At 39.0% G+C, this 23,970-nt stretch overlaps 1 protein-coding gene across 1 annotated transcript in view; it reads right to left on the bottom strand.

Moving 5' to 3' along the window:
- Nucleotides 1-23,970, bottom strand: part of LOC121962186 (disintegrin and metalloproteinase domain-containing protein 33-like) — a 267,844-nt gene that overhangs the window by 56,855 nt on the left and 187,019 nt on the right. Inside the window, 8 exon segments of the mRNA XM_042512400.1 lie at nucleotides 806-895; nucleotides 4,357-4,534; nucleotides 5,365-5,507; nucleotides 12,703-12,787; nucleotides 17,088-17,254; nucleotides 17,546-17,617; nucleotides 18,214-18,279; nucleotides 23,339-23,522. Coding sequence (XP_042368334.1) covers nucleotides 806-895; nucleotides 4,357-4,534; nucleotides 5,365-5,507; nucleotides 12,703-12,787; nucleotides 17,088-17,254; nucleotides 17,546-17,617; nucleotides 18,214-18,279; nucleotides 23,339-23,522 — 985 coding nt within the window.

The raw sequence follows: 23,970 nt of genomic DNA, 5'->3' as shown, positions 1-23,970 counted from the left end.
AGCCACAGCAGAGTAAAATATCTGGTTTGCAGATCTACAACAGAAAGAATAGCATCATGCCTAATCATTTTTGTATGTTTGTTTGTTTTTTTGTCCTGTTTTGTCCTGTCTTGTCTCAATTTCTGTCTCCATCTACCCATATACATGCGTTGCTTATCAGTGCCCTGTTTTTGTTGTTGTTTTTTTTTTGTACTGTCCTTTTGCACTCACTAAAATAATATCTAAATAAAGATAAATAAATAAATGTATTCAAACACGTCAATGGTAATAATATGACAAAAAGTACCCGCTGCAGTAGTACTAAAGAAAAGTATGTGAGACAAGTAAACAAAGTAAAATATATGCTGTGTACCTTTGTGTAACAGGAATAAGAGTATTAATATGTTCCCTATACAGTGTGTAGAATAAGAGGAAAAATGTGTGTAGAAAGATATTGCAATGAGAAATACAAGCCAAATGAGAGGAGTAATAGCTCCTCTTCTGCAGACTGTACTGATGTTTCTGCCGTCTTCAGTATTTTGACTCTTCTGTCAGGTGAAACCTCAACTGAATTTGGGTTCACAATTGTGGGAATAACAATGGGATGTCAGGATTTGCATTTTGTACAGTGAGATGAGAGCACGGATGAAAAGTGTAGGTGTGATGTGACGATGAGCCCTGCTGTTATGAGAGCTGACACGCTGTGGGTACAGTATGTCGCCACACTAACACGATGACTGACAGCCAGCTAATGATATGCAGATAATACTACAAATGGGGCGAGCTCCCACCTACCCCCTTCCACCTGCATGTGTGTGTTTGTTACCTTGCAGCCCTCACAGCACACTCCATGGGCACACTGAGCCTCCTCCTTTAAGGTGCAATTATTGGCATTGCAGCAGTCATTGGTGCATTCCTGTAAACAGTCACAACAACACACAGACACACACACACTTGTTATCACAATAAGTCAGCAGTGCTAAATCAACCTCATTTCACCTCTCCTTCAGCTTTACGCTTCCACTGTGTAATGAGTCACCGTTAAACATAAAGTCAGCAGTCAATAAGGAAAGCAGAAAATGTTTGTTAGTAACTTAAAAGCATAAAAACATTAAATTGTAAAGCCAGCAAAGTTTTAAATGTTAGTGAGTCATTAAAGAGTGACTTAATTATCATATGTTTTTGTGTCTTGTAGGTGACTTGCGGCTCTCGGAAAATTTCAACTTACAAGGTCGTGAATACCAGTAAAGGGGCTGCGTAAGCATGGATTCTTCATGTGAACTGAGGAAACATGACCCGATTGGAACACAGCATAAAAAGCCATAATGTCATCAATTATAAACTTTTTTCTTTCTTTTTTTTAAAGATATTTTTTGGGCATTTTTGCCTTTAGTTGATAGGGCAGCACAAGTTTGAAAGGGGCAGAGAGAGAGAGGGGATGACACGCAGCAAAGGGCCGAGGCCAGAGATTAACCCGCTAAGGCTGCAGCGAGGACACAGCCTCTATACACGGGGCGCCCACTCTATCCACTGAGCCACCGGACACCTCCAATTCTAAACTTTTTTAATACTAATTTTAAGTCAATAAAACAGGACTCTTACGACTTTGCAAGTAGGCTGTGCAGTTGTACATGTTAATAGGTTGATAAGCACAAACACACCCACACACACACACACACACACACACACACACACACAGAGCAGTTTGGCAACTGTGACTGACAATTCACCATTCCAACAGATGTTGGCAGGGAGAAAAAACACAAATTAAAATCCAGAGAAGTGATGTTGCTGCTGCTCTTGTGTCATACTACGCACACAAAAACAACACCTCCAGTTGCCATGGCGCCCTCCACTGAGCCACGTTTAGGCTCAATATAAATGTAGGAGCTGACTCAAACAAGAGAAAAAGGCGAGTATATATGGCAGGGGGGAACAGAGAGACGATTATGATGAACACAACAAGAAAAAGCAGTGACTTTGCTTTGGTGTACTGTTCATCCCAACAATTAGACTGAGCCGATGTCTTTTGAGTTCTAAAATTGAAATGTGTCTGTACATGCTGTCTCATGACATTTTCGAAATAAAAACTTATAAAGGTGGTTGGTTTCAAAAGGATTCTGACTTCCCTTCTAAAAAACAGAAAAAAGATTTTATTAAGTTTACAGTCTCGAACTCCACAAAACGCAATGTCATGTTTATCACATATTTGGAAATCACAAGGTGAGAGTGTTAAGAGCGTTGTGTAGCTTGTCTCATTTGCAATGCTTAGGAACAGGTGGCTTGTCAGCAGCCTGAGCTCGACTGTCAGCTCCGCTCTGACTCATAACAAACAGCTCCGTCAGCCGCGCCGCTGTTGTCAACCCCCAATTTGCTTCCTCTGTTTTCAATTTTCTGTGCTGCTTGAACCAAAGTAGGTTTACTTAACCTCTGGGTTTATTGAGCGCAAACACTTCATCCTCGATTTGAGGCAACTTTTAGCAATCTTTCAGCTGTGTTGCACAAAGGCAACGCAGGATGCATTGATGATGAGGCTGCAGTGACACTGTGCTACGTTAAGAAAAACCTGAGGGGGAACAGTCTGAATAGCTGCTTCCTCACCAGTGACGTGAAAACGAACAAACAGAATGAAGAGATAAATCATTTAACTGAAAGTTATACTTCATGTTCTTTGTATCAGTGGTTTCCAACTGGTGGGTGGTGGGTCCATTCCGAATGGACAGCAAGTAACTCGTGATTTTATCAAGTTTGTAAAAAACAAACTTAATTTTGAAGTGTGCCTAAAGTGAACTTTTTGGCACAGAGCTTTTATTTTGAAGTGCCATTTCTGTTTATTCTTCAAGTATGTTTTTTTTTTTTTTTATGTTCTAAGCCAAAATATTGTTTACATAATGTGAAAGTCTGCTATTTTATGTGTTGTGTGGACCTCAAAGTAATGACAAAGGAGATATCTGGACTTTGTAGCTAGAGTATTTGATAACCACTGCTTTATATAATATAGAAAAAGCTCATTTGTCATGGACTTTGGGACTTCTTTTTGACTTTTTTCAGTTAGGACTACAGCTCCCATCATTCTTTGGATGATGCAAACAGTACGTATAGTGCTTTAGAATCTACACAAAAAGCTTTGCTTTGTTGCTTTGGCTTTGCTTATTCAGCCTGTACTTGTTCACAAAATAATTCTAACTCAAGGTCCACTTACTGTCTTTTTACAGAGCTTTCAATCATATCCCAATTTTCATTAGCATGCAGTTTCCTACACATTCAATTATTTTAGCGGCCTACAATGATTAAATCAACTGCCGCCACAAATAGATTTCTTATTTTTGGAGCTGGACTGTTCATTAGGAGCGCTGTTGGAATATAAAAAGCATGTAGTTATTCATCGCACCTCTTGGAGTGCAGAATGCGCTCTGTGCACAGACGGAGCAGCAGAACATCAGGTGTACTGAAACTGAACTGTCACTCTGCTCTAACTCACAGCAGCTGCTCCTGTCATCCATCGATCTGATCTGATCACCGCATCAACCGATCAGTTATCCACCGTGCCAAAAACTGCTAGTGACCTGTTCACAGATTAACAAAAATTTAGAGGGGACACAGAATGACACCACCACACATTCATTCTCCTTCTGTGGGAGAAACTGCAGCAACTGGAGTTTAAAAAAGGGACTAACTGGACGTGGGGGTAGGCTACATTTTCATACATAGAAAATATGGCATGGCCATATTTTCAGGGGATCCTTGTCCTCTCCTTTCTGCATCCTTTCTGCAAACTGGGGTCCCTAAACAGTCGTGGAATTGTATATATCAGATCTGTCTGGAAATCTGAGAATCTTGTGGAGCCCAGTTTTATAATTGTGTGATGATGTATGCCCCCATAATAGCAATTTCTTTCTAGTGAGACTATTTTTTTCATGGTGTTCTTGAGATATTGTGTTCACAAGAGTGAGACTGATGAGGTCACAGTGATCTTGTCTTTTGAACTCTGACCAGCAAAATCGATACACTTCATCGTTAAGTTTAAGTGGACGTTTGTGCGATAAATAAATCCCTCAAGGCATTCTTGAGATATCACGTTCATGAGAATGAGACAACCCAAAAACATAATGCTGGTGCAGACGGATGGTACGGAGGGTTCTGAGCAGGTTAGATGAGAAAAAAACACACACAGAATGAGCGGAAGAATAGCTTCTCCTGAAGAGTTAAAAAGGTTTAAGATCTAAAATACCACAGCAGAGTAAGTAAGCAAAAAAATACAAAAACACCAGAATGGCCATTTAAAAATAATGTATCATTTTAAATGGTTTGATTTGCAGTGATACTTTTAGTCTAGTGAAGTAGTTCTGACAACTATGAATGAAGAAAAGTGCTTACATCAGGTTCTCCACAATCACACTCCTCTCCGTCCTCCACGAAGCCGTTCCCACACTTCTTGCCCCCCACCAGGTCCTTCATGTTGGGCATGTTGAAGAGACACATGCCTCCGCCCTTCTGGAAGTAGCTGTCCAGGTCCCGTTTGCTACAGCGGCTGAAGACGCGGGGAAACGGATGCCTGCAGAGGGACATTTTGAGGGAAAAATTTGCAAAAATATAGGACACTGTTTGCTTTGCTGAGAGTCACAGTAGTTCCTTGTGTTTCTGTGTGTTGTGTTGAAGTATAATGACACAGAAAGCTCTCAATGAAGGGGAATGTTTTCTCTCATTCTACTTTTTTAACCCTCTGAAACATGGACTTTACTTGTGCTGATTCCAGATGCCTTTCACAAGTATTATAATCTTTGAAACCAGAGCAAACTAGTCTGATTTCTTTCTTTAACCCGAGTGATAAGTCAACAAGGAATTTAGAAGAAAATGCTCCAAAAGTGGAAAAAATTAGCAATTTAGAAAATTATTTTTTAAAAGCAAGGGAAAATTGTCTAAAGGAAAAAAAAAATTAAAAAAAGAGAAAAACTATTTTCTCAATCATTTAAAGCTCTTTTCCATTTTTAACTTTTTTTTTTTTTTTACTTTTTAAAAAAATAATATCATTGTACATTTAATAATATCCTGATGATTTTTTAGTCATTTCTTCTTTCATTGCTCATTGCCTTTCTTCTCATGCTTTTGAAAGAAATCAAGCCAAGTTGCTCAGGTTACAAAGGGTTAATGATGTACAATATAAGCAGCAAAGCGGTGGTTAAAAATCTATGATGATAAAGTAGAACAAAAGTTTGTGTTTTTCTATCTGAGAAAAATCAAACATCTCAGGAGATGAGACGAGTTCTTTAGACAGCTGCATTAATATGTAATTTGTTTTTTCCTTTGCTTGAATAAAGTGTTGTTCATATGTCAAGCTGTTGGAGTAAGCAGCTCAGTGTGAGCAGGTTTGTGCTCGAGGCTCACCCAGTGGCAGCAGCCATCACGCAGCCTCCCTGCTCAGCCGTGGCCTCCACACAGCAGCCGTCGTGGTCGTGGCTCATGCCGAAGTTGTGGCCTATCTCATGGGCCATGGTGGCCGCGGCGCCGATGGACAGCTCCGAATGGTCCTGTGGGGGAATAAGAGAGACAGAGTCATTTGCAGTATAGATATAAACATCTAGCTCATACTTCATGCAGGAGCCTGTTTTCATATGTGTCAGGTCATATATGCGCTCCTTCCTCCCTGTTTGTTGCACTCCCTGTGCACTGTGAATGTATGAACTAGTCATCTGTAATTACTGTGGTTAGAGGTAACTTCATCATGTGTACATCTATTTAGGAATATGAGCCATCAAATGACAATATTGAGTGAAACGGTAAAGGCCAAGAAACAGCAATTTAACTTCACTCAGTTTATGCTATGCTTTACTGGTGCATACACTATTAGGAAACACATTTGCAATTATCAAATTACCATAATAATTTCCACATAGTAAACCTGGAGCCTTCAGGGACACTGAATCTGTTGTTTCTTTGTGTTTTCATCTTGTTTTTTATTACCCATTTATTGCCCTCTGGGGCTATTTTACAGTCAAACACATGAGCAGGAGCAGCAGAATGGGTTATTTCAGTGTTTGCATGGTGCATACCTCTCCTTATTTCATAGGCATTTAAAGGGTGTCCCAAGACAATCTAAAGGATCAGCACTGGGGCTGATAAGGGCATTTTTTGACTGATTGGGATGGGAATATTTAGCTAAAGTGTGAGATGATTATTTGTTTTATGTCAGCTGTCACACAGGTGCTTTTACTACTATGCACCACTGTGTTGCACTTGCACATACCGCAAAACCCCACACAGCATAAACAAAAACACAACATGAGACTGCTTATTTACGTTATTTACTGAAGTTATGAGCACTGGTTTCATTTCAGCTCAGTATAACTAGGGCTGGGTATTGTCAAGAACCTCACAGTTCAATTCAATGTTGATTCTTTGGGTCATGATTCGATTCACTTTCAATTTCTGTTCGATATTGATCCAGTTGCTTCAATATCCATTCAGTTATGTGTGTCGATGTCAGAAATACCCAGATAATTCATTAGAATACCTTCTTATATGTGTTCAATAAAGTGTGCATTATCTGTGTGGATTTAGAACAAACTGACACCAAAACTTATTTTACCATTACATCATTCTTTATTAAATAAAAATTAAAACTAAAAAAAAATTTAAAGCAAATTTAACCCTAACCCTAACCCAAAGCACAGAATAGTGCGCATTTTTGCCTGAGCAGAACTTAACAAAAGTAAACATTTATGCAGGATCTGTCAACCTGCATTTGTGTGTGATCCACAGCTTTAGCGTTAGCAACAGGTTGCAAAACATCTGACTGGTCAGCTCAAATGGTTACATAGGTTCATCGTATTGTTGCAGTGTTTTCACACTGACTCACGAGACTCACACACAACGTAACTACTATCGACTTTGTGTATCCAAACGTCGGCTTTTAATAATAATACATTTTAAATGAATAAACAACAGACATTGTTTGGGGGTCAAGTGGGGCCTCTGAACAACGTCAGTCACACTCTGGCGGCACTCACACTGCCCCCATAGGAGTGGGGCATCATTACAATGGAAATAATTGATTTCAGGATTTTATGAATCAATTTTGAATTGGCAAAAAACATATTGCAATGCATTGATGAATCATTTTTTTACCTAGCCCTAAGTATGACATTTTACCTTAAAATATAATGCATGGTGTTTCTGCCTCCTGCTCTGAGGAGAGAGGAGGTGAAGATATAGGTGCAGAGTTTACTACAACGTCACTCACCACTCAGCTGCAGTTAGGACTACAATTAAAGTTAACTGGACTGTTAAAGGGACAGAGACATTTCCTCGAGACAATGACAAGGCCCACAAGTTTAATGGGAGGGTTTGTCATTTTATTCTTTATTTTGTGAAATAAATAAATAGGTCATAATAAAAGGATAATTAATAATATAAAACAACAACAACAACAAAGGAACAGCTTAAAAAGAAGTTATTTTTCAAAATAATTTTAAAGAAGCCTATCTAAAGTAGTGCTGCTGCACTATCTAGAAAAATGGAAGTATCGGATTGGATCTCAGAATATGCAAACTTGACTCTGATCAGGATTGGGGGCAAGAAAACGTGATCTGGACATCCTTAGACATGGATTTATTTTCAGTTGAATTTGGTAAGTATTCTCTGCCTCAAAGGGCTGTATAAATGATGGGCGTTGATGTCACCTATTTGTGGACTGCAGTATTGAAGGCTTGAGTTATGCATTTTGGCCATCACCATCTTGGTTCTCTTGAGCCAGAAGTGACCATATTTGGATGAGAGAGTGGAGCTGTGGAGGAGTGAAGGGTCTGACTCACAGACTGTAGCAACACCTCGCAGACAGCCTGTCACTTAAGCAGCCTTACATGTACATAACTTTGGAACTTAATAAAATGTGAGTTAAAACAGGTGAGTTATCAAAAAAATAATAAAAAAAAATAAAACTGACCCCAAACAGTTGTCATTAATGTTGAAACTAGCTTTAGAAACCAAAATCTTTTTTTTTTGCAGCAGCAGGTTGTTAACATGTTTATTTCTGCTGTAAAATTGGGATTTTTAACATGGGTGTCTGTGGGGATTAACTCTCTCCTGTGACCTCAGAGGTTGCTGCTTGGGCTCAACAGAGCACTAAAGGGATTTACCTGTGACATGAGGAAGGGTGTAGTGGGAAACAAAGCATGACTACATTTACCCTACAGTCATCGAGGGGCGTTTTTTATGTTAAGTCTATTAATATGTAGCTAGGCTCTCTGGAGTTCCAAACACAGGTCAAAGGAGGCAACAAAGCCAGATCTGGGTCTGTCTGATATAGAGGCATCAGTATTACATTGAGACTGTTTCATTACCTGTTAAAAATGTGTGTTAAATAGTGGTCCACTTCTGTGTTTATGTACAGTTAAACACCTGATGCGTACCGTACTGAAGTACATGTGGATCATACTCGAGGCCACCTTGTCAAGCAGGCTCAGGTGCACTATGCCTGATTCGGTACACGGTGCTCACACTTATTAAATTAATTGGACTTTGGGGTCAAATGTACTCGTCTCCAGGCCCAGGTCCCTGATGTAAAACCCTCCTAACATAACATCCCATAGTGGTAGTTGTAGTCAGAAAACAACATTGCATCAGTCAACAGTGGTGTGTAGTCACATGACTTGGACTCAAGTAAGACTCAAATTTGATGATGCAACTCTACTTGGACTTTAACACCAATGACTTGTAGCTTTACATGGGTTATGCTAGGGCTACCTGGGTACCAATTAAGTATGGGCCCAAAAAATGGCATCCTATCTGTGGCCCACTTGGGTCAACTGGCATGGAGCCATTATGGGACCAGTGGAAAAAAACATATTGGGCTCATTTTCAGCCATATTACTATCCTCATGGGCCCCCACATACAAATGTTGGATGGGTTCAACCTGTCAGTTATTTGTCAGACTTTGATGGAACATCTCACCAGTTGTTGCCATGCAGATAAGTGCTCACCTACCGTTGTTAAAAATTACTTGATAAAAACTATTTTTTTCAGTGTGGAATTATTTCGACCGCAAAAAGTAAGGAACATAATGAGTCCATGTGTCTGAAGTCGTTAGATAATGTAAAGTTGAAGCTAAACTCCTGTAGAAGTATGAAACAACTACACTGTCCCAGTTCCAAAGGTAAAAAAGTCAGAAGAGAAGAGTTGCATGAACACACAGACACACACAATGACACTCACTCTCACACTCACACTCACACACACACACACACACACACACACACACACACACAGAATGCAATGACAGTATTCAGATGTATTTAGCTCCTCTTTGATCTGCTGAAAGCTGTCACTCACTCTTAGCTCTGCTTCTGAATTATGCAAACTGTATAAAATAAGGATGTGTGTGTGTTAACTGTCATCAGTGTGGAAACACTGATATTCTGCAGTGAAATCCTTCACATGCTATTTTAACCTTTATTTATTCAGGGAAGTTTCACTGAGAGGAAGCCTCTGTTTTTGCAGAGATGCCAAAATCCCAGCCACACATATACACACCAACACCTGCAGGCTGCCCAGACCAGCCACAATCTGATGTGCTGGCTCCACTGGGGCAGTCGGGGTTAAGGGCCTTGCTTAAGGGCACCTCAGTGGTAATAATGAGGAAGTGACAAGGGCTGTTTTTCACTTTCCACACCTAGATTTATCAAGCAGGTCCAGGGATTGAACCGACAACTGGCTTGGCACTCTGGGGCCCAAACCACAGAGGTAATATGTGTGAATGCTGTGCCTGTGAGCAGAGCCACATGAAATTTGGATTCTAGGGGTCAGCTCTGGCCACAGGAGAGCTACCAGCCCATTAGTAGCTAATCAACCTTGGAACAGGTATTGATTTCTCTGGCCGTGTCCACTCAGTCTGCTGCACACATTCATGAAGCCATACAGTTACACAAGCTGAATAATACTAAACAGTGGGTATTTTAGAGCTTCAGGCAGCCAGGCAAGATCTGAATGTCAAAGTCCAACACTGACCAAGAGGAGCTGAGGCATGAAGAGAAGTGTCCCATCCTGGAGTAACTTCAAGGGCCGTAACCACAAAGCTTCCTATGACCAAGAGTTGCTCCTAGTGACAAAAGTCTAAGAAAATTCTGAGAATTATTACTTTTTCTAAGAATTTCCGCCTTAAGTTTAGACTATCCTGTTAAAGATAAAACTCACTCACAAAGTGTCTTAGCCCTTGAGAGAGCTCCTAAGTTGAAAACTGTAAGGAGTATAGAGGAAGACTTTTAAGAGGCATAAGAGTTTCTTAACCAGAGAAGAAAAGACAGAGAGGCAGGAGAAATATTCTCCAAACACAAGATGACAGTGAGTTAATGAGATTCTACAGATTAAATAGTGCAGGGAGAATATTTGTGGTCGATCTCATTAAAGATGCGCTTGCATCTCCCACCCAACGCAATAGCAATGTAACAGCATAGATAAGGCGATAACATCAATAAGAAATTTATTTCAGCAGAAAAATTGCTACAGTGCAGCAGTGTGATCACACAAAAAGTGCTTTCACAGTCTCATATCGTGACGCAGCTCATTTCATTTCCACTGAGTGTCCACACCTCACAGGCTCACAAAAAGGCGATTCTGTGACAACCAATCACATCTGTTAAAAGAAGGCATCACACCTAGAAACAGGGTCAGCCACACCACCTCACAAAGGTTAATGTTAATGTTCCTACCTTGCTCAGAGTTGCTCTGAGAATTTTCCTAAATCCCTCCTAAACTCGGACTCCTGGCTAGAAACTTCAAAGCTAGGTTAGGAGCTCTGAGAGCATTCTCTGAATGTTTGTGAATATGTGCTTCATATAAAATATTAATTTATCTTACTATGTTGATCCTACGCATGTGTAAAACACTTCACTCTGCTATATCTGTCCAGATAAAAACAAAGCCAGTGAAACTCAGATGGAATAAGGCTCAGCTGCATTGAGCTGCCAGTAAACAAGTTTGACAGAAAAGACAGAATATCAACAAAAATAAATGCCACCAAAAAAGGGTAATCCAAGCAAATCATGACAACTTCTTTAAGGATAATTAATTTTTTTCTTTCTCAATAAAAAAGTGTAGATGAGGTACTGATTTGTCTTATTTAATCTATTTTTCAGCAAAACCTGACAAAAAACAAGTGGGCTGCTCATACACATTCTTTTTTTTCTTCAAATTTGGTGTAATTGGTTAGCTGAAAGTGGGGCTGCTTTGTATTGTTAAAAAAACATAATGCGTATATGTAAGAGCAATTTTAAGCAAGCTTTGAAGAAACTGATAGCAAATAGTCTCTCAGAATAATGACCTTGCAAAATACTACAGCGTTGTCATTTTTCCTTTATTTATTTTTCTGTATGCTATTATATGGATATTGTATATCCTCCTGTCAGTCTTGCCAGGCCTGATATTTTGATTGCAAAATAAGCCGACCTTATGCTTTGGTACATCTTAAAACTTCTTTCCATGTTGCCAACGTTCAGTGTGATAATTTGAATACGTCTGTGAAGGCTGATTAGTTTGGGGCATATTTCCCCTTGGGATTTAAGGTTGTTTTGGTCTTTTTTACTGCATACTAATTGGGCGATCACTAGAGATTTAATCAAATCTTGGTTTACAGTTGTTTATGATATGTAATTTAATCTAGCTAGTGTACAGTGGGTTCATCAGAGCTCTGAAATCAGTTGCCTTCTGCCGCTGAATACCAGACTAACGAGAGCCGTGAGAATGTACAACCAAAAGAGTTTGATTTTTGGCTGTAAAACCAAAACAAAGAGCTGAAAGAACCTTAAAGGCTGCTTAGGGTTCAGGGAAACTGCTGTGATAGTTCTCTGTGGCACCTTAAAGCAGGGGTACTCAACTTCCTTTGCTCAGGGGCCACCTTTGTAAAATGACAGGATGACAGGGGCCAGCCACAGGACCCCAAAACATGTTTCTGGGATTTTAGCATGTTTCCAGGACTTTAGTATGTTTCTAGGATTTTAGGACATTTCACGATTTCAGGATATCTCTAGAATTTTTAGGAGGTTTTTAGGATTCTAGGACATTTTAAAGATTTTAGGACATTTCCAGGATTTTAGAACATTTCTTTGATTTTAGTATGTTTCTAATATTTTAGGACATTTCTAGCATTTTAGAAGACATCTAGGATTTTAGGAAGTTTCTAGAAATTTAGGACATTAATTTTAGGAAGTTTCTAGGATTTTAGGGCATAAGGGTCTTAGCTAGGACCTCTGTTGGGGGTATGAAGGATCCTCCACTGACACCTTTTTTTGATCAGCAAGCTTTATTTTGATGCTGTTTTATGCACTTTGGCACCTTACTACTGGAAATTCTTTGTACTAAAAGTATAAAAAGATTTTCCGGTGTAAATCACTCCATTTTTATTTTGAATTAGAAAATGGTTAGGGACCACTGGGCACCCTATTGACCTTTAACCTTTACCCTTAAGTAACCCTGATTGATCCAAATTGAACTTTGACCCTAAAGAAAACTCCTAAAGCTAATGCAAAATGAAGTGGTGAACAATAATCTATACTCTAAAGGTCATTCTGAATGCACAAAAGCAAAGGCAATTCATAGAAGATGACTTGAAACCAGGAGGGAATATTGGAGGGAAGAAGGGAGTGAGTGAAGAAAAAACTGAGCAGGAAGAGGAACAGATAGAGCATAGAGCAGAGAGTGGAAAAAAAGACGAGGGATAATTTCCCACATACCACATTGATGCCTCCAGAGTTTTCCAGACTGCACATCCCCTCCAGCGGTGCCATCCCGATAGTCGTTCCCTTGAAAATCACACCCCTATCAGAGTCACACAAACACACACACATACACACACATTAGGAAAAATCACTTAACTTAAATCTGCTCCCTGCTCACTTCCAGGCTCCACGCTGAATGCACACTGATTGCAGATGCATCAGCAGGGCACAGTGGCAGACATGACAAGCCTGTCGGATGTGGGAGAGGGCGTGCAAGGAAACCTCAATCCACCATGTGGTCTCCTGGCAGTTGTCACTTAGCATCTAAAAACAAAATCAAGCCCTGTCTGATGAATCCAAACAAAATAGGCCCTTTGGTATCAGCACAACTAATTATGGAGCAAGAGGGGCCAACAATTTACTGCTTATGGATGAACGCTTGTGTGTGTTTGTGTGTCAGAGCGTGTGTGCGCCTGCAGTCACACTGTGATGCTGCTGCTGTTGGCATGCTGAGCCGTTCAGCGCAATTACAGCCGACTGAAGCAACATCTTGTGCTTCATAAAATATCTGTTTAAAATAATCACTTGTCAGTTTAAACAGTAACGAAATATGAAATTATGCGACCCAAAGCTGGGAGTGTTTCTGTCATTAGAGCCACACGGAGGCTCGTCGGCGGAGAGATGGTGTGTGAGGGAGGATGTGGAGTTAAACAGCTCTCTAATGAGAACACAGAAGTACAGTTTTGATTGTGAACCTGATTTCTTTTAAGTCAGGTTTTAATTCCAAACAAAAACTAGAGCAGCTACTTTCACTGGAAAATGTTAAAATCACTCAGCAGACACAGTTTAAAGTATGTATATTAATACTGTACTGATACTTACAATTTGCTTGAAACAGTTTTACCAAATAACAGGTAATTTTTTTTTTTTTTTCAAATGACCAAAGCAAAAATTAAAAAAAAAAAAACTCCAACCAAACAACCCTTCTCCACTGCCTGCAGGTGTTTCTGCAAAGCACCTTCAGCCACAGGCTGATTCCACCAAGATGCAGGACTAAACACTGCAGGAAGACTTTCCTGCCTGCTGCCAGGAGACTTTTTTTTTATGCCCGAAAATAGGCATTGTTTTAAATTGCTGCACTTTTATCACTAGATTTATATACACTATAGTATTTATCATTATTGCCTATTGTTTCAGAATTGAGTGTTTTTTTTAGTATTTATTATTCTGTAGAGTTAGAGTTTTAAATTTTCCTGTGGATAATTACAGATATGCTTTAATGCTATGTGTGGCTGTGTGTGGCTAACTGTGAATGAGCCACTGTCACAGATGTCATTTCCTAGTAAGGATTAATAAATCAGGCTCATTTAGGCTCATCAGGAGATGATAACGTGTGTATCATACATTAAGCCCTTTTTTGTAGCTTTGCACACATATCTATATTTTTATATTTTGTACTTGCACACTGGTTTTACACACTGCATTGTAGCACAAGGCACAGTTTTATATTCTAAATACTCAGCACATTATCCATATTATAATTTAAATATTCACATATTAATGCTAATTGTCTATTAGTGTATTTCTTACATTTATATTTTCACACACTTACATACTCCAAATACTTTTTTTTTAAAAATATTTACATACTGTGTGCTAATTGTTTTCTCTTAATGTATTTCCATTTTTTATATACTTGTGCTTGTTCTTATTTGTACTTGCTATAATTCTCTATGCTGGCATCAGAGCGACTGTACCGAACCACAATTTACCCCTGGGGTTCAATCAAGTATTTCTGATTCAGATTTTTGAAGACCAGACTCTATAAAGCATTTACATATAAATTAGGTCTAAATGAGACCTTGTCTACAGCAGGAAAGAGTTAAGTCAGAGGAGAGAAGACGTGAAGTGTGGCATTCAGTTAAAAGTAACAGATAAGAATGTAAAGCGTGAGCAGTTCAGCGGCTGGTGTTTGCAGCTGTGGCACCAGCTGCAGTCCCTGTCAGCGGCACCTCTGGATCTGTGCAGCCACACTGTATCAGATAGTTCTAGTGTATCTTTCACTATTTTCTCGATTTATTTTTTTTTAAATTTTGTTGATGCAGTCTCCAGTTTTCCTTAAAGAATAAAGAAACTGTGCCAGCTTCGGTGTCTGGGTGTGTTTCATGCAGGATGGGACTTCACTGCTGTCATGCACAGGAAACTTCCTGTCTCCCATCTCTCTGTCTCAGTGGATCTCTGACTGGCTCTCTCTCTCCTGTAGTACAACACTGAGAACAAAACCTAGCAGACTGACGCTCCAATTCCAGTTGCTGTTAATAAATATCTGTTTTGTGTCAACATTACAGGACCACTACTAGTTTAGTTCTTGCCTGATGTGATGGCAAAAAATCTACAACAATGTAAGGTAAAACAACACAACTAGCTGGAGTTACATACTTTGCTGTGACTTTTGACCCTCACGCAGCACTGCATTATTTATCTGTAAAAATCACAGTATACACAGTTTAACTCTTTTAAACCTCATCAATTTGACATGACCTCTTTAAAAAAAGGCATTCAGCAATTTTATAAGAAATGACACAAACAAATAGCAGGAAATTAGCAAAAGTAAAATTTCCTGAAAATTAGCACATACAAAAAAGTACAGTCATTTTTTATATTTTTTTTGGTCAGTTTTTCAGTAATTTACTTCTCTCTTCTTGTTCAGGTTATTTTCTTATCACCTTTTAAAGATTTTTTTTTTTGTTTTTTTGCAATGTGCAGGACATTTGCTAAGCTGCTCATTGACTTCAATCCATGATTTCAAAAGAAATCAAATCAATTTGCACAGATGTCAAAGGTCTTAAATGCTTGTGGAATGCGTTTGATCGCAGCACAAGAAAAGTGATAACGATCCAGGTTTCAAAGGGGTCAGACTCTACCATGCAAAGCGAAAGCCAACATATCAACAACATCCAGAAAAAACCAACTTCTCTGAGCTCATCTGAGATGGACTGACACAAAGTGGAAAACAGTGCTGTTGTCTGATGAGTGCACATTTCAGATTGTTGTTGGAAATCATGGACGCCATGTCCTCCGGGCTAAATTGACTGATACCAACTCAAAGTTCAAAACCAGCATATGTAATGTTTTTTGGGAGTTTCTATCTATGCTTTACACAATGTCCCAACGCTTTTGGAATTGGGGTTGTAAGCTTTAAACAGCTGCAGCTTCCAGCATTCCCGGAGCAGATAACAATATGAAGAAATCCATCACAAGCTGATCACAGCCTTATCTTAAAAGATCTTAAAAGTAGAAAAAAAAAGGCTGACAAGAGAGTGTTCAAAATGGTCTGAAGCCTGCAGTTATCTGCTAACAGGGATACTTTTACATGCATATAAACATTTTTCAAAATGTTTTCAAACTTAGCTTTTCAAACTTTTATGAGACAGGGAATACATTCAACAAGTGTCTTAGACCTGAAATGTGCACTAACAATTGTTTAACTTTTTTTTCCACTTGGGGGCAGCAGTAACAAGTTTTGAACACAGCACTGACATTTTATTGATTTAGCCAACTTGTTAGCAAACAGAGCTAAAAGTAGCAGTTATTTTTTTTGTCCTTCAAACTACAGGAATGAGAGTGAGCTCTGGTTTCAAGTCTTTTTTCTTCCAACTTACAGTTCTTGTGCAACCACACTGACTGTGTTTTTGGCTTGGACTTCTGCAGAAATTCTACAGAGCAGAACTGCCGCTGAACACATCTGACAGGAGTCAGCAGCTGCTGCGTCACTGATGTGCTGCTTTGCTACATGGCCGCTCTAGCTTAGGTAAGGATAAGTCTCGAGAAAATGAATGCAAGTTCATGTTCATAAAACAAAAGTGGCCGAATTAACTTTGAACTTTGACCTATAAAAAGTGTTTAAAAATTATATAAATCTGGTAACATAACTGTAACTCTCTGAACCCTAACCAACTGGCTGGATTTCTTTTAAAACATGAGAACAGGGCAATGAGCAACTGAAAAAGAAATGACCTACAAAAGTAGCCAGAAATTTGTCAAAAGTAAAAGAAAATTCCATGGAAAAAAAGAAAGAAAAATAAATAAATAAACAATTTTACAAATTTACTAATGTCCTGCAATTTGTTTAACATCTCTTACCAGGTTGCTGTTTGCCTTTTCCTTAATTTTTAAAGAAACTATACTAATTTGCTCAAAGGGTTTCAAAGAGTTAAAAATGTAAATGCTCATTAGCAAAATAGTCTTTCCTTTTTTTCTAGATTATTTTTTAATTGCCTTTTTTTAAAATAATCTTCTACATCTACTAATTTCTTGCAATTAATGTAACATTTCCTACCAAGACTCTTCCCCTATGGGAAGTGTGGTGTGTGTGTTGTGTGTGAGTGCTCATTGCTCACGTCAGCAGCTGGGCGTTGTCGTGTTTCTTGCGGGATTTCAGCTTCTGTCTCCACTGGAGGAAGGACCACAGGGTGGCGTTGGGCTCCTCAGTGACGATGCACTGATCCCTGTCGGTCCAAACCTCCAAACCAATCAGAGGCACACGGATGTTCAGAGCCCTGTAGAACTAAACACACACAAAAACAAACAAATATATACCTGCAAACACACACAAGTTTGTCCACAATCTTGTAATCATAAGCTCCCATAACTCAGTCTGGTCACACAAGGCAATTTTCCCCCAATCTTCCAGTAAGGGCTTTTGTCGGACGCTATTGATTAAATCCTGATGAGGCTTCATACAGCACATATTTGTGTACACTTTTCAGTCACTGATTATTTATTTGTTACATTGACACACTTCAAAGTTTATTAGGAATAGATGACATAAGATATGTGATGACTGCTTCTGCCTTACCTTATCCACGTAATTGGCAATTTCCATGATCCTCGCCTTGGTCTTTTCATAGTCCTTATTCTGACGTTTAAACTGCAGGAAGATGTGGGAGTGTTAGAGGCATGAATGAGGACAGCGGTCAGACAAATAAATAAAACGTTAGATACAGTTCCCTGCAGAGACTAATGACCCATGAAAACCCAACTATAACCCAACCAGCCCTGCTTTGCCGCTTCCACGCCGCTCCATCATCATAATTATACCAATTACAGAAGAAGAGGACCAGACTTTTATTGGTCACCATGTGCTGTTACCATGGCATTAATGTAGGAGACAAAACCCTAACTGACTGTTACGAAGACATAGCAGCTCATCACTGCAGCTTAGTGTCCATTCAAAAACCCTTCCACCTTTAGATTCCACCTTAATACATGCCATTAAGCAGACAAATCCTTCCACCTCATCTCTGCATGCTTCCGCCTCGCTGCGACTATCATCAGCTCAGAGCGCTCGCTATCAAAGAGCTCCATTAGTGGGAATGAGACAATTGTTTAAGATGTGGAGCCAGCTTCTGTCCCGGTGTGTCATGTGATGGCTGCCTGATGTCAGGGGACAAGTGTGGCGCTCACCCTGGTGTACTCAGAGATACTGTGCAGTGGAGTGGATACGGCAGGTAAGTGTCAGCTTACCAGTGTGTTGTCAGCCACGATGTACAACTCCATGTACTTGGTGGTTCCCCAGGTGTTCCTTTTGACCTGCCGGGAAGGACAAAGGCAGGTAGGAACATGGTTATGCACAAGATATTGGTTTGCTAGATTATACAATAATACAGTGCATTACACTAAACTGCACAATAATATACAACGTGATACCATACAATGAATGGACTGTAATATCTTACTCTATACTAGACTGAACTAAGGTATTTTATACAATTCTACACTGTACTACAACACACCATATTTTACTATACAATACTAATCCACTAAACTACACTATGCTATACTGTACTATATAACAGTATGTAGTTACAGTGTGTACCAAACTTTACTTTATTGTACTAGACTACACTGTACACTGTTCTATACTATATCATGCTATACTGCAGTGTATTATACTATTATATTAACTTTGTATTTTACAATACTACACTGCACTATACTTTGCTATCCTACGCAATACCATCCTGTATTATAATATATCACACTATACTGCCCTGCACTGTACCATACTATATCACAGTATAATATACTATATTATACTGGACTGTACTATTCTATATAATGATATATTATACTATACTACAGTGTTCTATACTATACTATACTTAATTAATTATGATATATTATGCTATATTACACTGCATATTAAAATGTATTATACCTTACAACACTGTGGTTTAGTATGTTAAATAACCAACCAACAAAATTAACTGTGCTATACTATATTTATTTATCTATTTATTTATCTATTTATTTTTATTTATTTATTTATAGATCCCATTATCACAAAACATGGTTTGCCTCAGAGGGCTTTACAGTGTACGACATCCCTCTGCCCTTAGACCCTCACATCACCCAAGGAAAAACTCCTGAAAAAATAACCCCTGTAACGGGAAAAAAAGAGGAAGAAACCTCAGGAAAGCGGCAGATGATGATGAGGGATCCCTCTTCCAGGAAGGACAGACATGCAATAGATATATACTATACTATACGATACTATGCTATGCTATGCTATGCTATGCTATGCTAAGTTATGTTATGCTATACTTTACCATACGATGCTATATCATAACACACTACACTACACTACACTACACCATGATATACTATACTATACTACACTATACTACACTGTACAATACTATATTTAACCACCGCACTGCACCATTCTATACTATACTATACTTCACTACAAAATAACATACTTAATTTATATACCGCACCGCACCGCACCGCACCGCACTATACTATACTATACTATACTATACTATACTATACTATACTATACTATACTATACTATACTATACTATACTACACTATACTACACTGTACAATACTATATTTAACCACCGCACTGCACCATTCTATACTATACTATACTTCACTACAAAATAACATACTTAATTTATATACCGCACCGCACCGCACCGCACCGCACTATACTATACTATACTATACTATACTATACTATACTATACTATACTATACTATACTATACTATACTATACTATGCAGTATAGGGTGGGAGTCTGGTTTAACCACAGCAAGTTCTTTCTTGTATTGCGCAAACAAAGGGCAGGGTAGTTTTAACAGGTGTGTATGCCATAAATATGTTTTGTTTCTTGGACTTTTTTGAATTCAGTAACAGATAAAGTTAATTTAAAAAGCTGTTTTGATATTTTCTCAGAGGGCAGATGTTAATCCCCCAATAATGACAATTAAACTAATAATTAATTAATCTTGACATTACATTAACATTAATATAGCTTATTCATTTTTCATTTAACTTTTTTTTACTATACTACAGGTATTTGAGAGAAAGACAGGAAGTGAATAAGGCAGCACTTTATGTACAGACACAGAGCACAGTGCAACAGAACACAATGTCTGATCTACAGTTTTTCTGGTAGGATATCATAATTTTGATTCCCATCACCACCCAGGTTCTCAGTGTACCTTGGTTTACTGTGGATTTTGTTACACACTAACAAGCATACAATACTGAATATAAAAATGGGGAATTTAAAAGACAGATGCAGGCAGGCAGGTACTGCTAACCAAACAAACCAGAGACCAGACCTGATTATCTGGTTATCCTGATTATCCTGATTATCAAACAAAACTAGTTAAAATCGTGCACTGACACAGTCTAAAAGTTGTATTAGGAGTAAAAATCCTGATATGTTTGAGTAGCCTCCAAGTCATCCATGCTGTTGTGTTTATAAAGCTTTACGACTCCTTATAGCCCTCCATCATTAAGCCTCCATTCTCCTAATTCTTGATTACAGCCATTAGGGAGCGGCTCCGCTGTAATTAAAACTCATTGATTTACACGCGGGGAGACTGTTGCCTCGGCTCGCTCTGGACTTCACACCAAAAGTGATGATTGGCGAGAATGTGAGGCACATATCCACACACACCCACTCACACAGCGCATTGTTTATTTGTGAGGCAAATGGTGGCAAAGGCCTTGGGACCCAGTCTGGGGTCTGCTGTGGCTGGCATTTCTGCATAACAACCCAGGATTAATGGGTGGCAGTGGAGGGAATTGGTAGAGCCAAGGGGTACGGAGCAGAAGGGAGGGAGATAAAGAAATAGGAGAAAAGGATGATGCCCTGGTGGAGAGCTGTGGGCGCTTTAGCATATGAGCTGGGGAGAAAGATGGTGATGAGGAACAGTTTGAAGTAAACTGGAAAATGATAAATATGGGAAAAAATTTAAAAAGAAAAAGCAAAGAGTGACTGTTCATCTCAGCAGTGGACACAGATGAAGGCAGAAGGGCCCACTGAGGAGCCCTTTTATCATCTATAACTGCAGATGAGCAAATTAGGCTTGTGTTAAGTTCTTTTTCTCACAGGAAATTGACTCATAGCCATGGCCTAAACAGACCCGAAAAGCTGAGTCAGAGCCATAATTCCCTGCATTTCCAGGTGGTCTGAGAGTGATTCTGCACCCTAAAATAGCACCGAGGTCTATTCTATACTGTGTTTGCATATGACAAAGACCATTACCCTGCAGAGCCAAATGTGCTCATTTGATTGGTGCTTTCATTTAGCTTCTGAATAAACCAGACCAAACGAGAATCATGGCTCAGACCATAACATTAGAGGTAGGCAATTAACTGATACTGTCTTTTCAATATACTCAACGAGGCCAGCTCTAAGCATGAGCATGAGGAGGCAATTGCCCACCAAATGCTCTGCCTGCCCCACCAATGCAACAAACATGGGCGTGTTTAGCCCAGAATAATTCTCTACATCAAGAGGTTACTTGTCATGAAAGAAGATGCCAGTGTTGTTGTAAGAGGCAGTAACAGGTCAAATATTTTCCTCTAATATGTAAGAGTAAAAGAATAAGTTGCACAAAATAGATACTTAAAAGTTATTTAAGTACATTATATGAGAAAATGTAATTCATTACATAAACTGACAATGAAGTTGTATTGTATCGTATCCTATCGTATTGTATCGTATCGTGTCATTACATTGCACCACTAACATAAATACGTTCAAATGTTTTTCTAACTCTAGGCAATAAATGTTAACTGATATCGGCTGTGAAATATTCAGTTTCTGCTCAATACTATAATAGTGATTACTAACAGCTACTAATATTTTTTACGTCACAATTCATAATTAATCTGGAAACTAAATGACATTTTCACATGAGACAGACACACACAGCTAGGCTAGGATTCAAGGTGTACAGTTGTATTTCTCTGTTTGATAAGAAAAACAGGTGTGAGAATGTTACTTTTCTTAACATTTTGTGAATGGGGTGTCCAGTGGCTGTGTGCATAAAGCAGGTGCCCCATAAATGAAGGCAGTTGCCTTGCTGCAGCGACCGCGGTTTCCATTCCAGCTTGTGGCCCTTTGCTGCATGTCATCCCCTCTCTATCCCCTTTTTACGCTATTGATCTGTCCTATCTAATAAAGGCAAAAATGACAAAAAAAAAATCTGAAAAAAAAACCCCCCAAACATTTTGTGGATTTCTGTTGTGTATTTATGAGTCTCAAAAATGCTGAAAGTAACTCGCTTTCAGTTGGTATGTATACTGTATACTGTGTATTAACCAGGTATATAGATTTAGGCTTATGGAGTGATACATGTTTGCGCAGTAACATGGTACACACCAGCACTGAGTGTATTCAAAATGTCTAAATTTGTTCAACTGTAGTAGTAGTTTTGGATTGTCTTATGTTAACATTATGATACTGGCTTCAGTATCCAGAAGTTACAGTGATTCAAACAATGGTTTTCTTGTCTTACAAAGTCTCTTTGAAGGCTGGAATGTGGTGTTGGAGGTCTGGGCTTTGGTGTGCTGCACACACTGTCAGTTGGCATTAGAATCACCTTGAAATGAGATGATCAGAAGGAGAGTACTTGTTTCTGACAGTGAATCTAGTTTGATTCAGTCATGTTCACTTAAATCATTGCACGTTTGATTATCGCTTAAATTGTGACATTTTTAACTTAAAGTTGGTAGCAAGCTTTTGCTCTCTTCCCTGGATTTCGTATGCAAGTATGACATTTTCACACAGTGACATACAGTGCCAGCTCCCATCAAAACAGGCACATACTACAAAGGTTTCTTGAGGCTGATCGCAGAGCTGTACCTCTGAGACTCCAGTCATCAGCCCTTTGACATCAGGTGTGTGATGTGACTCAACTCTGACTGAAACATAATTATCAAAAGAACCCTGGTTCACCAAGAGAGGCACAAGGAGGGAAATATGGATTTCTTTTGCATCTTAATGACATCAAACCCTTGAGCAAAAGTTGCTACAAGACATTTTTTTATTTTTGATGTAGTATTGCAGCAGTAATCATTTTTCAGATGCTTCTAGAATGGTGTCTTGGGAAATCCACTTGTTTGTCTTTGGATGTACAGAGATGAAATTGTTATTGATCTACGGTGTTTGGGCAAGACAGCAAACAAATGTATTTCTCATAATTGACTGTTCCTTTAAAGTTAGTCTTGAAGACAAAATTGCAGTATCATCACACTGCTTCTCTTTATATCAGTAAAACAACCGAATACAGTCTAACATGGTTCTCTAGCAGATAAATGTTGGCGTGTGAGACACTCACCCTGGAATGAAACGGTCTGAGCAGGTTGGAGATGTGGTTGGATTGTGTGCTGTGATGGCCGTGTCCACAGTTTCCACTTTTAAGTGGCAGCTCATCTGCACTCCACAGTGAATGGTGGTGTGGATCCACTCCGCTGATTGGCTCCAGGTAGTAGGTGTCACTAGAATTCAAGGATATCAGGCCCCTGTGTGAAGGAAGACAGGAAAGAGGGAAGTGATGCTGGTGAGCTTGTGGAAGACACCAAAATGGGCATTATTTGTACATATACCTATGCAAAGTAATGCACTACAGTTTGTATATTATCCACCTAATCATGAGCTAGTAACATAATTGCATGACCAACGTGCTGATGGAAGTAAAGACAGAAGTAGTACACAGGCTGAATGTCCGTCTTGGGAGGTTGAGGTTATGGATTGGTCAAACAATCACAGGACTTTCCCCCAGGAGACCAGTGTTCTTCATCAAACTTTGAGTTATTTAAAATCACCACGTTTCTTTTCCTAAACCTAACAAATGTAACTTTACTTGCCAAAACCTGAAGATGCCTCATTGTGTTTTTACCCAAACCCAGATAACGTAACTGTTTTTAAGTACATAACTTTTTATAAGGTGCGTAACACTCAATGTGCATT

This window comes from Plectropomus leopardus, chromosome 23 (assembly GCF_008729295.1).
Source record: "Plectropomus leopardus isolate mb chromosome 23, YSFRI_Pleo_2.0, whole genome shotgun sequence".
Classification (NCBI taxonomy): Eukaryota; Metazoa; Chordata; class Actinopteri; order Perciformes; family Serranidae; genus Plectropomus; species Plectropomus leopardus.
The sequence above is the reverse complement of the archived record's forward strand: the minus strand, read 5'-3'. Positions and strand labels throughout refer to the sequence as shown.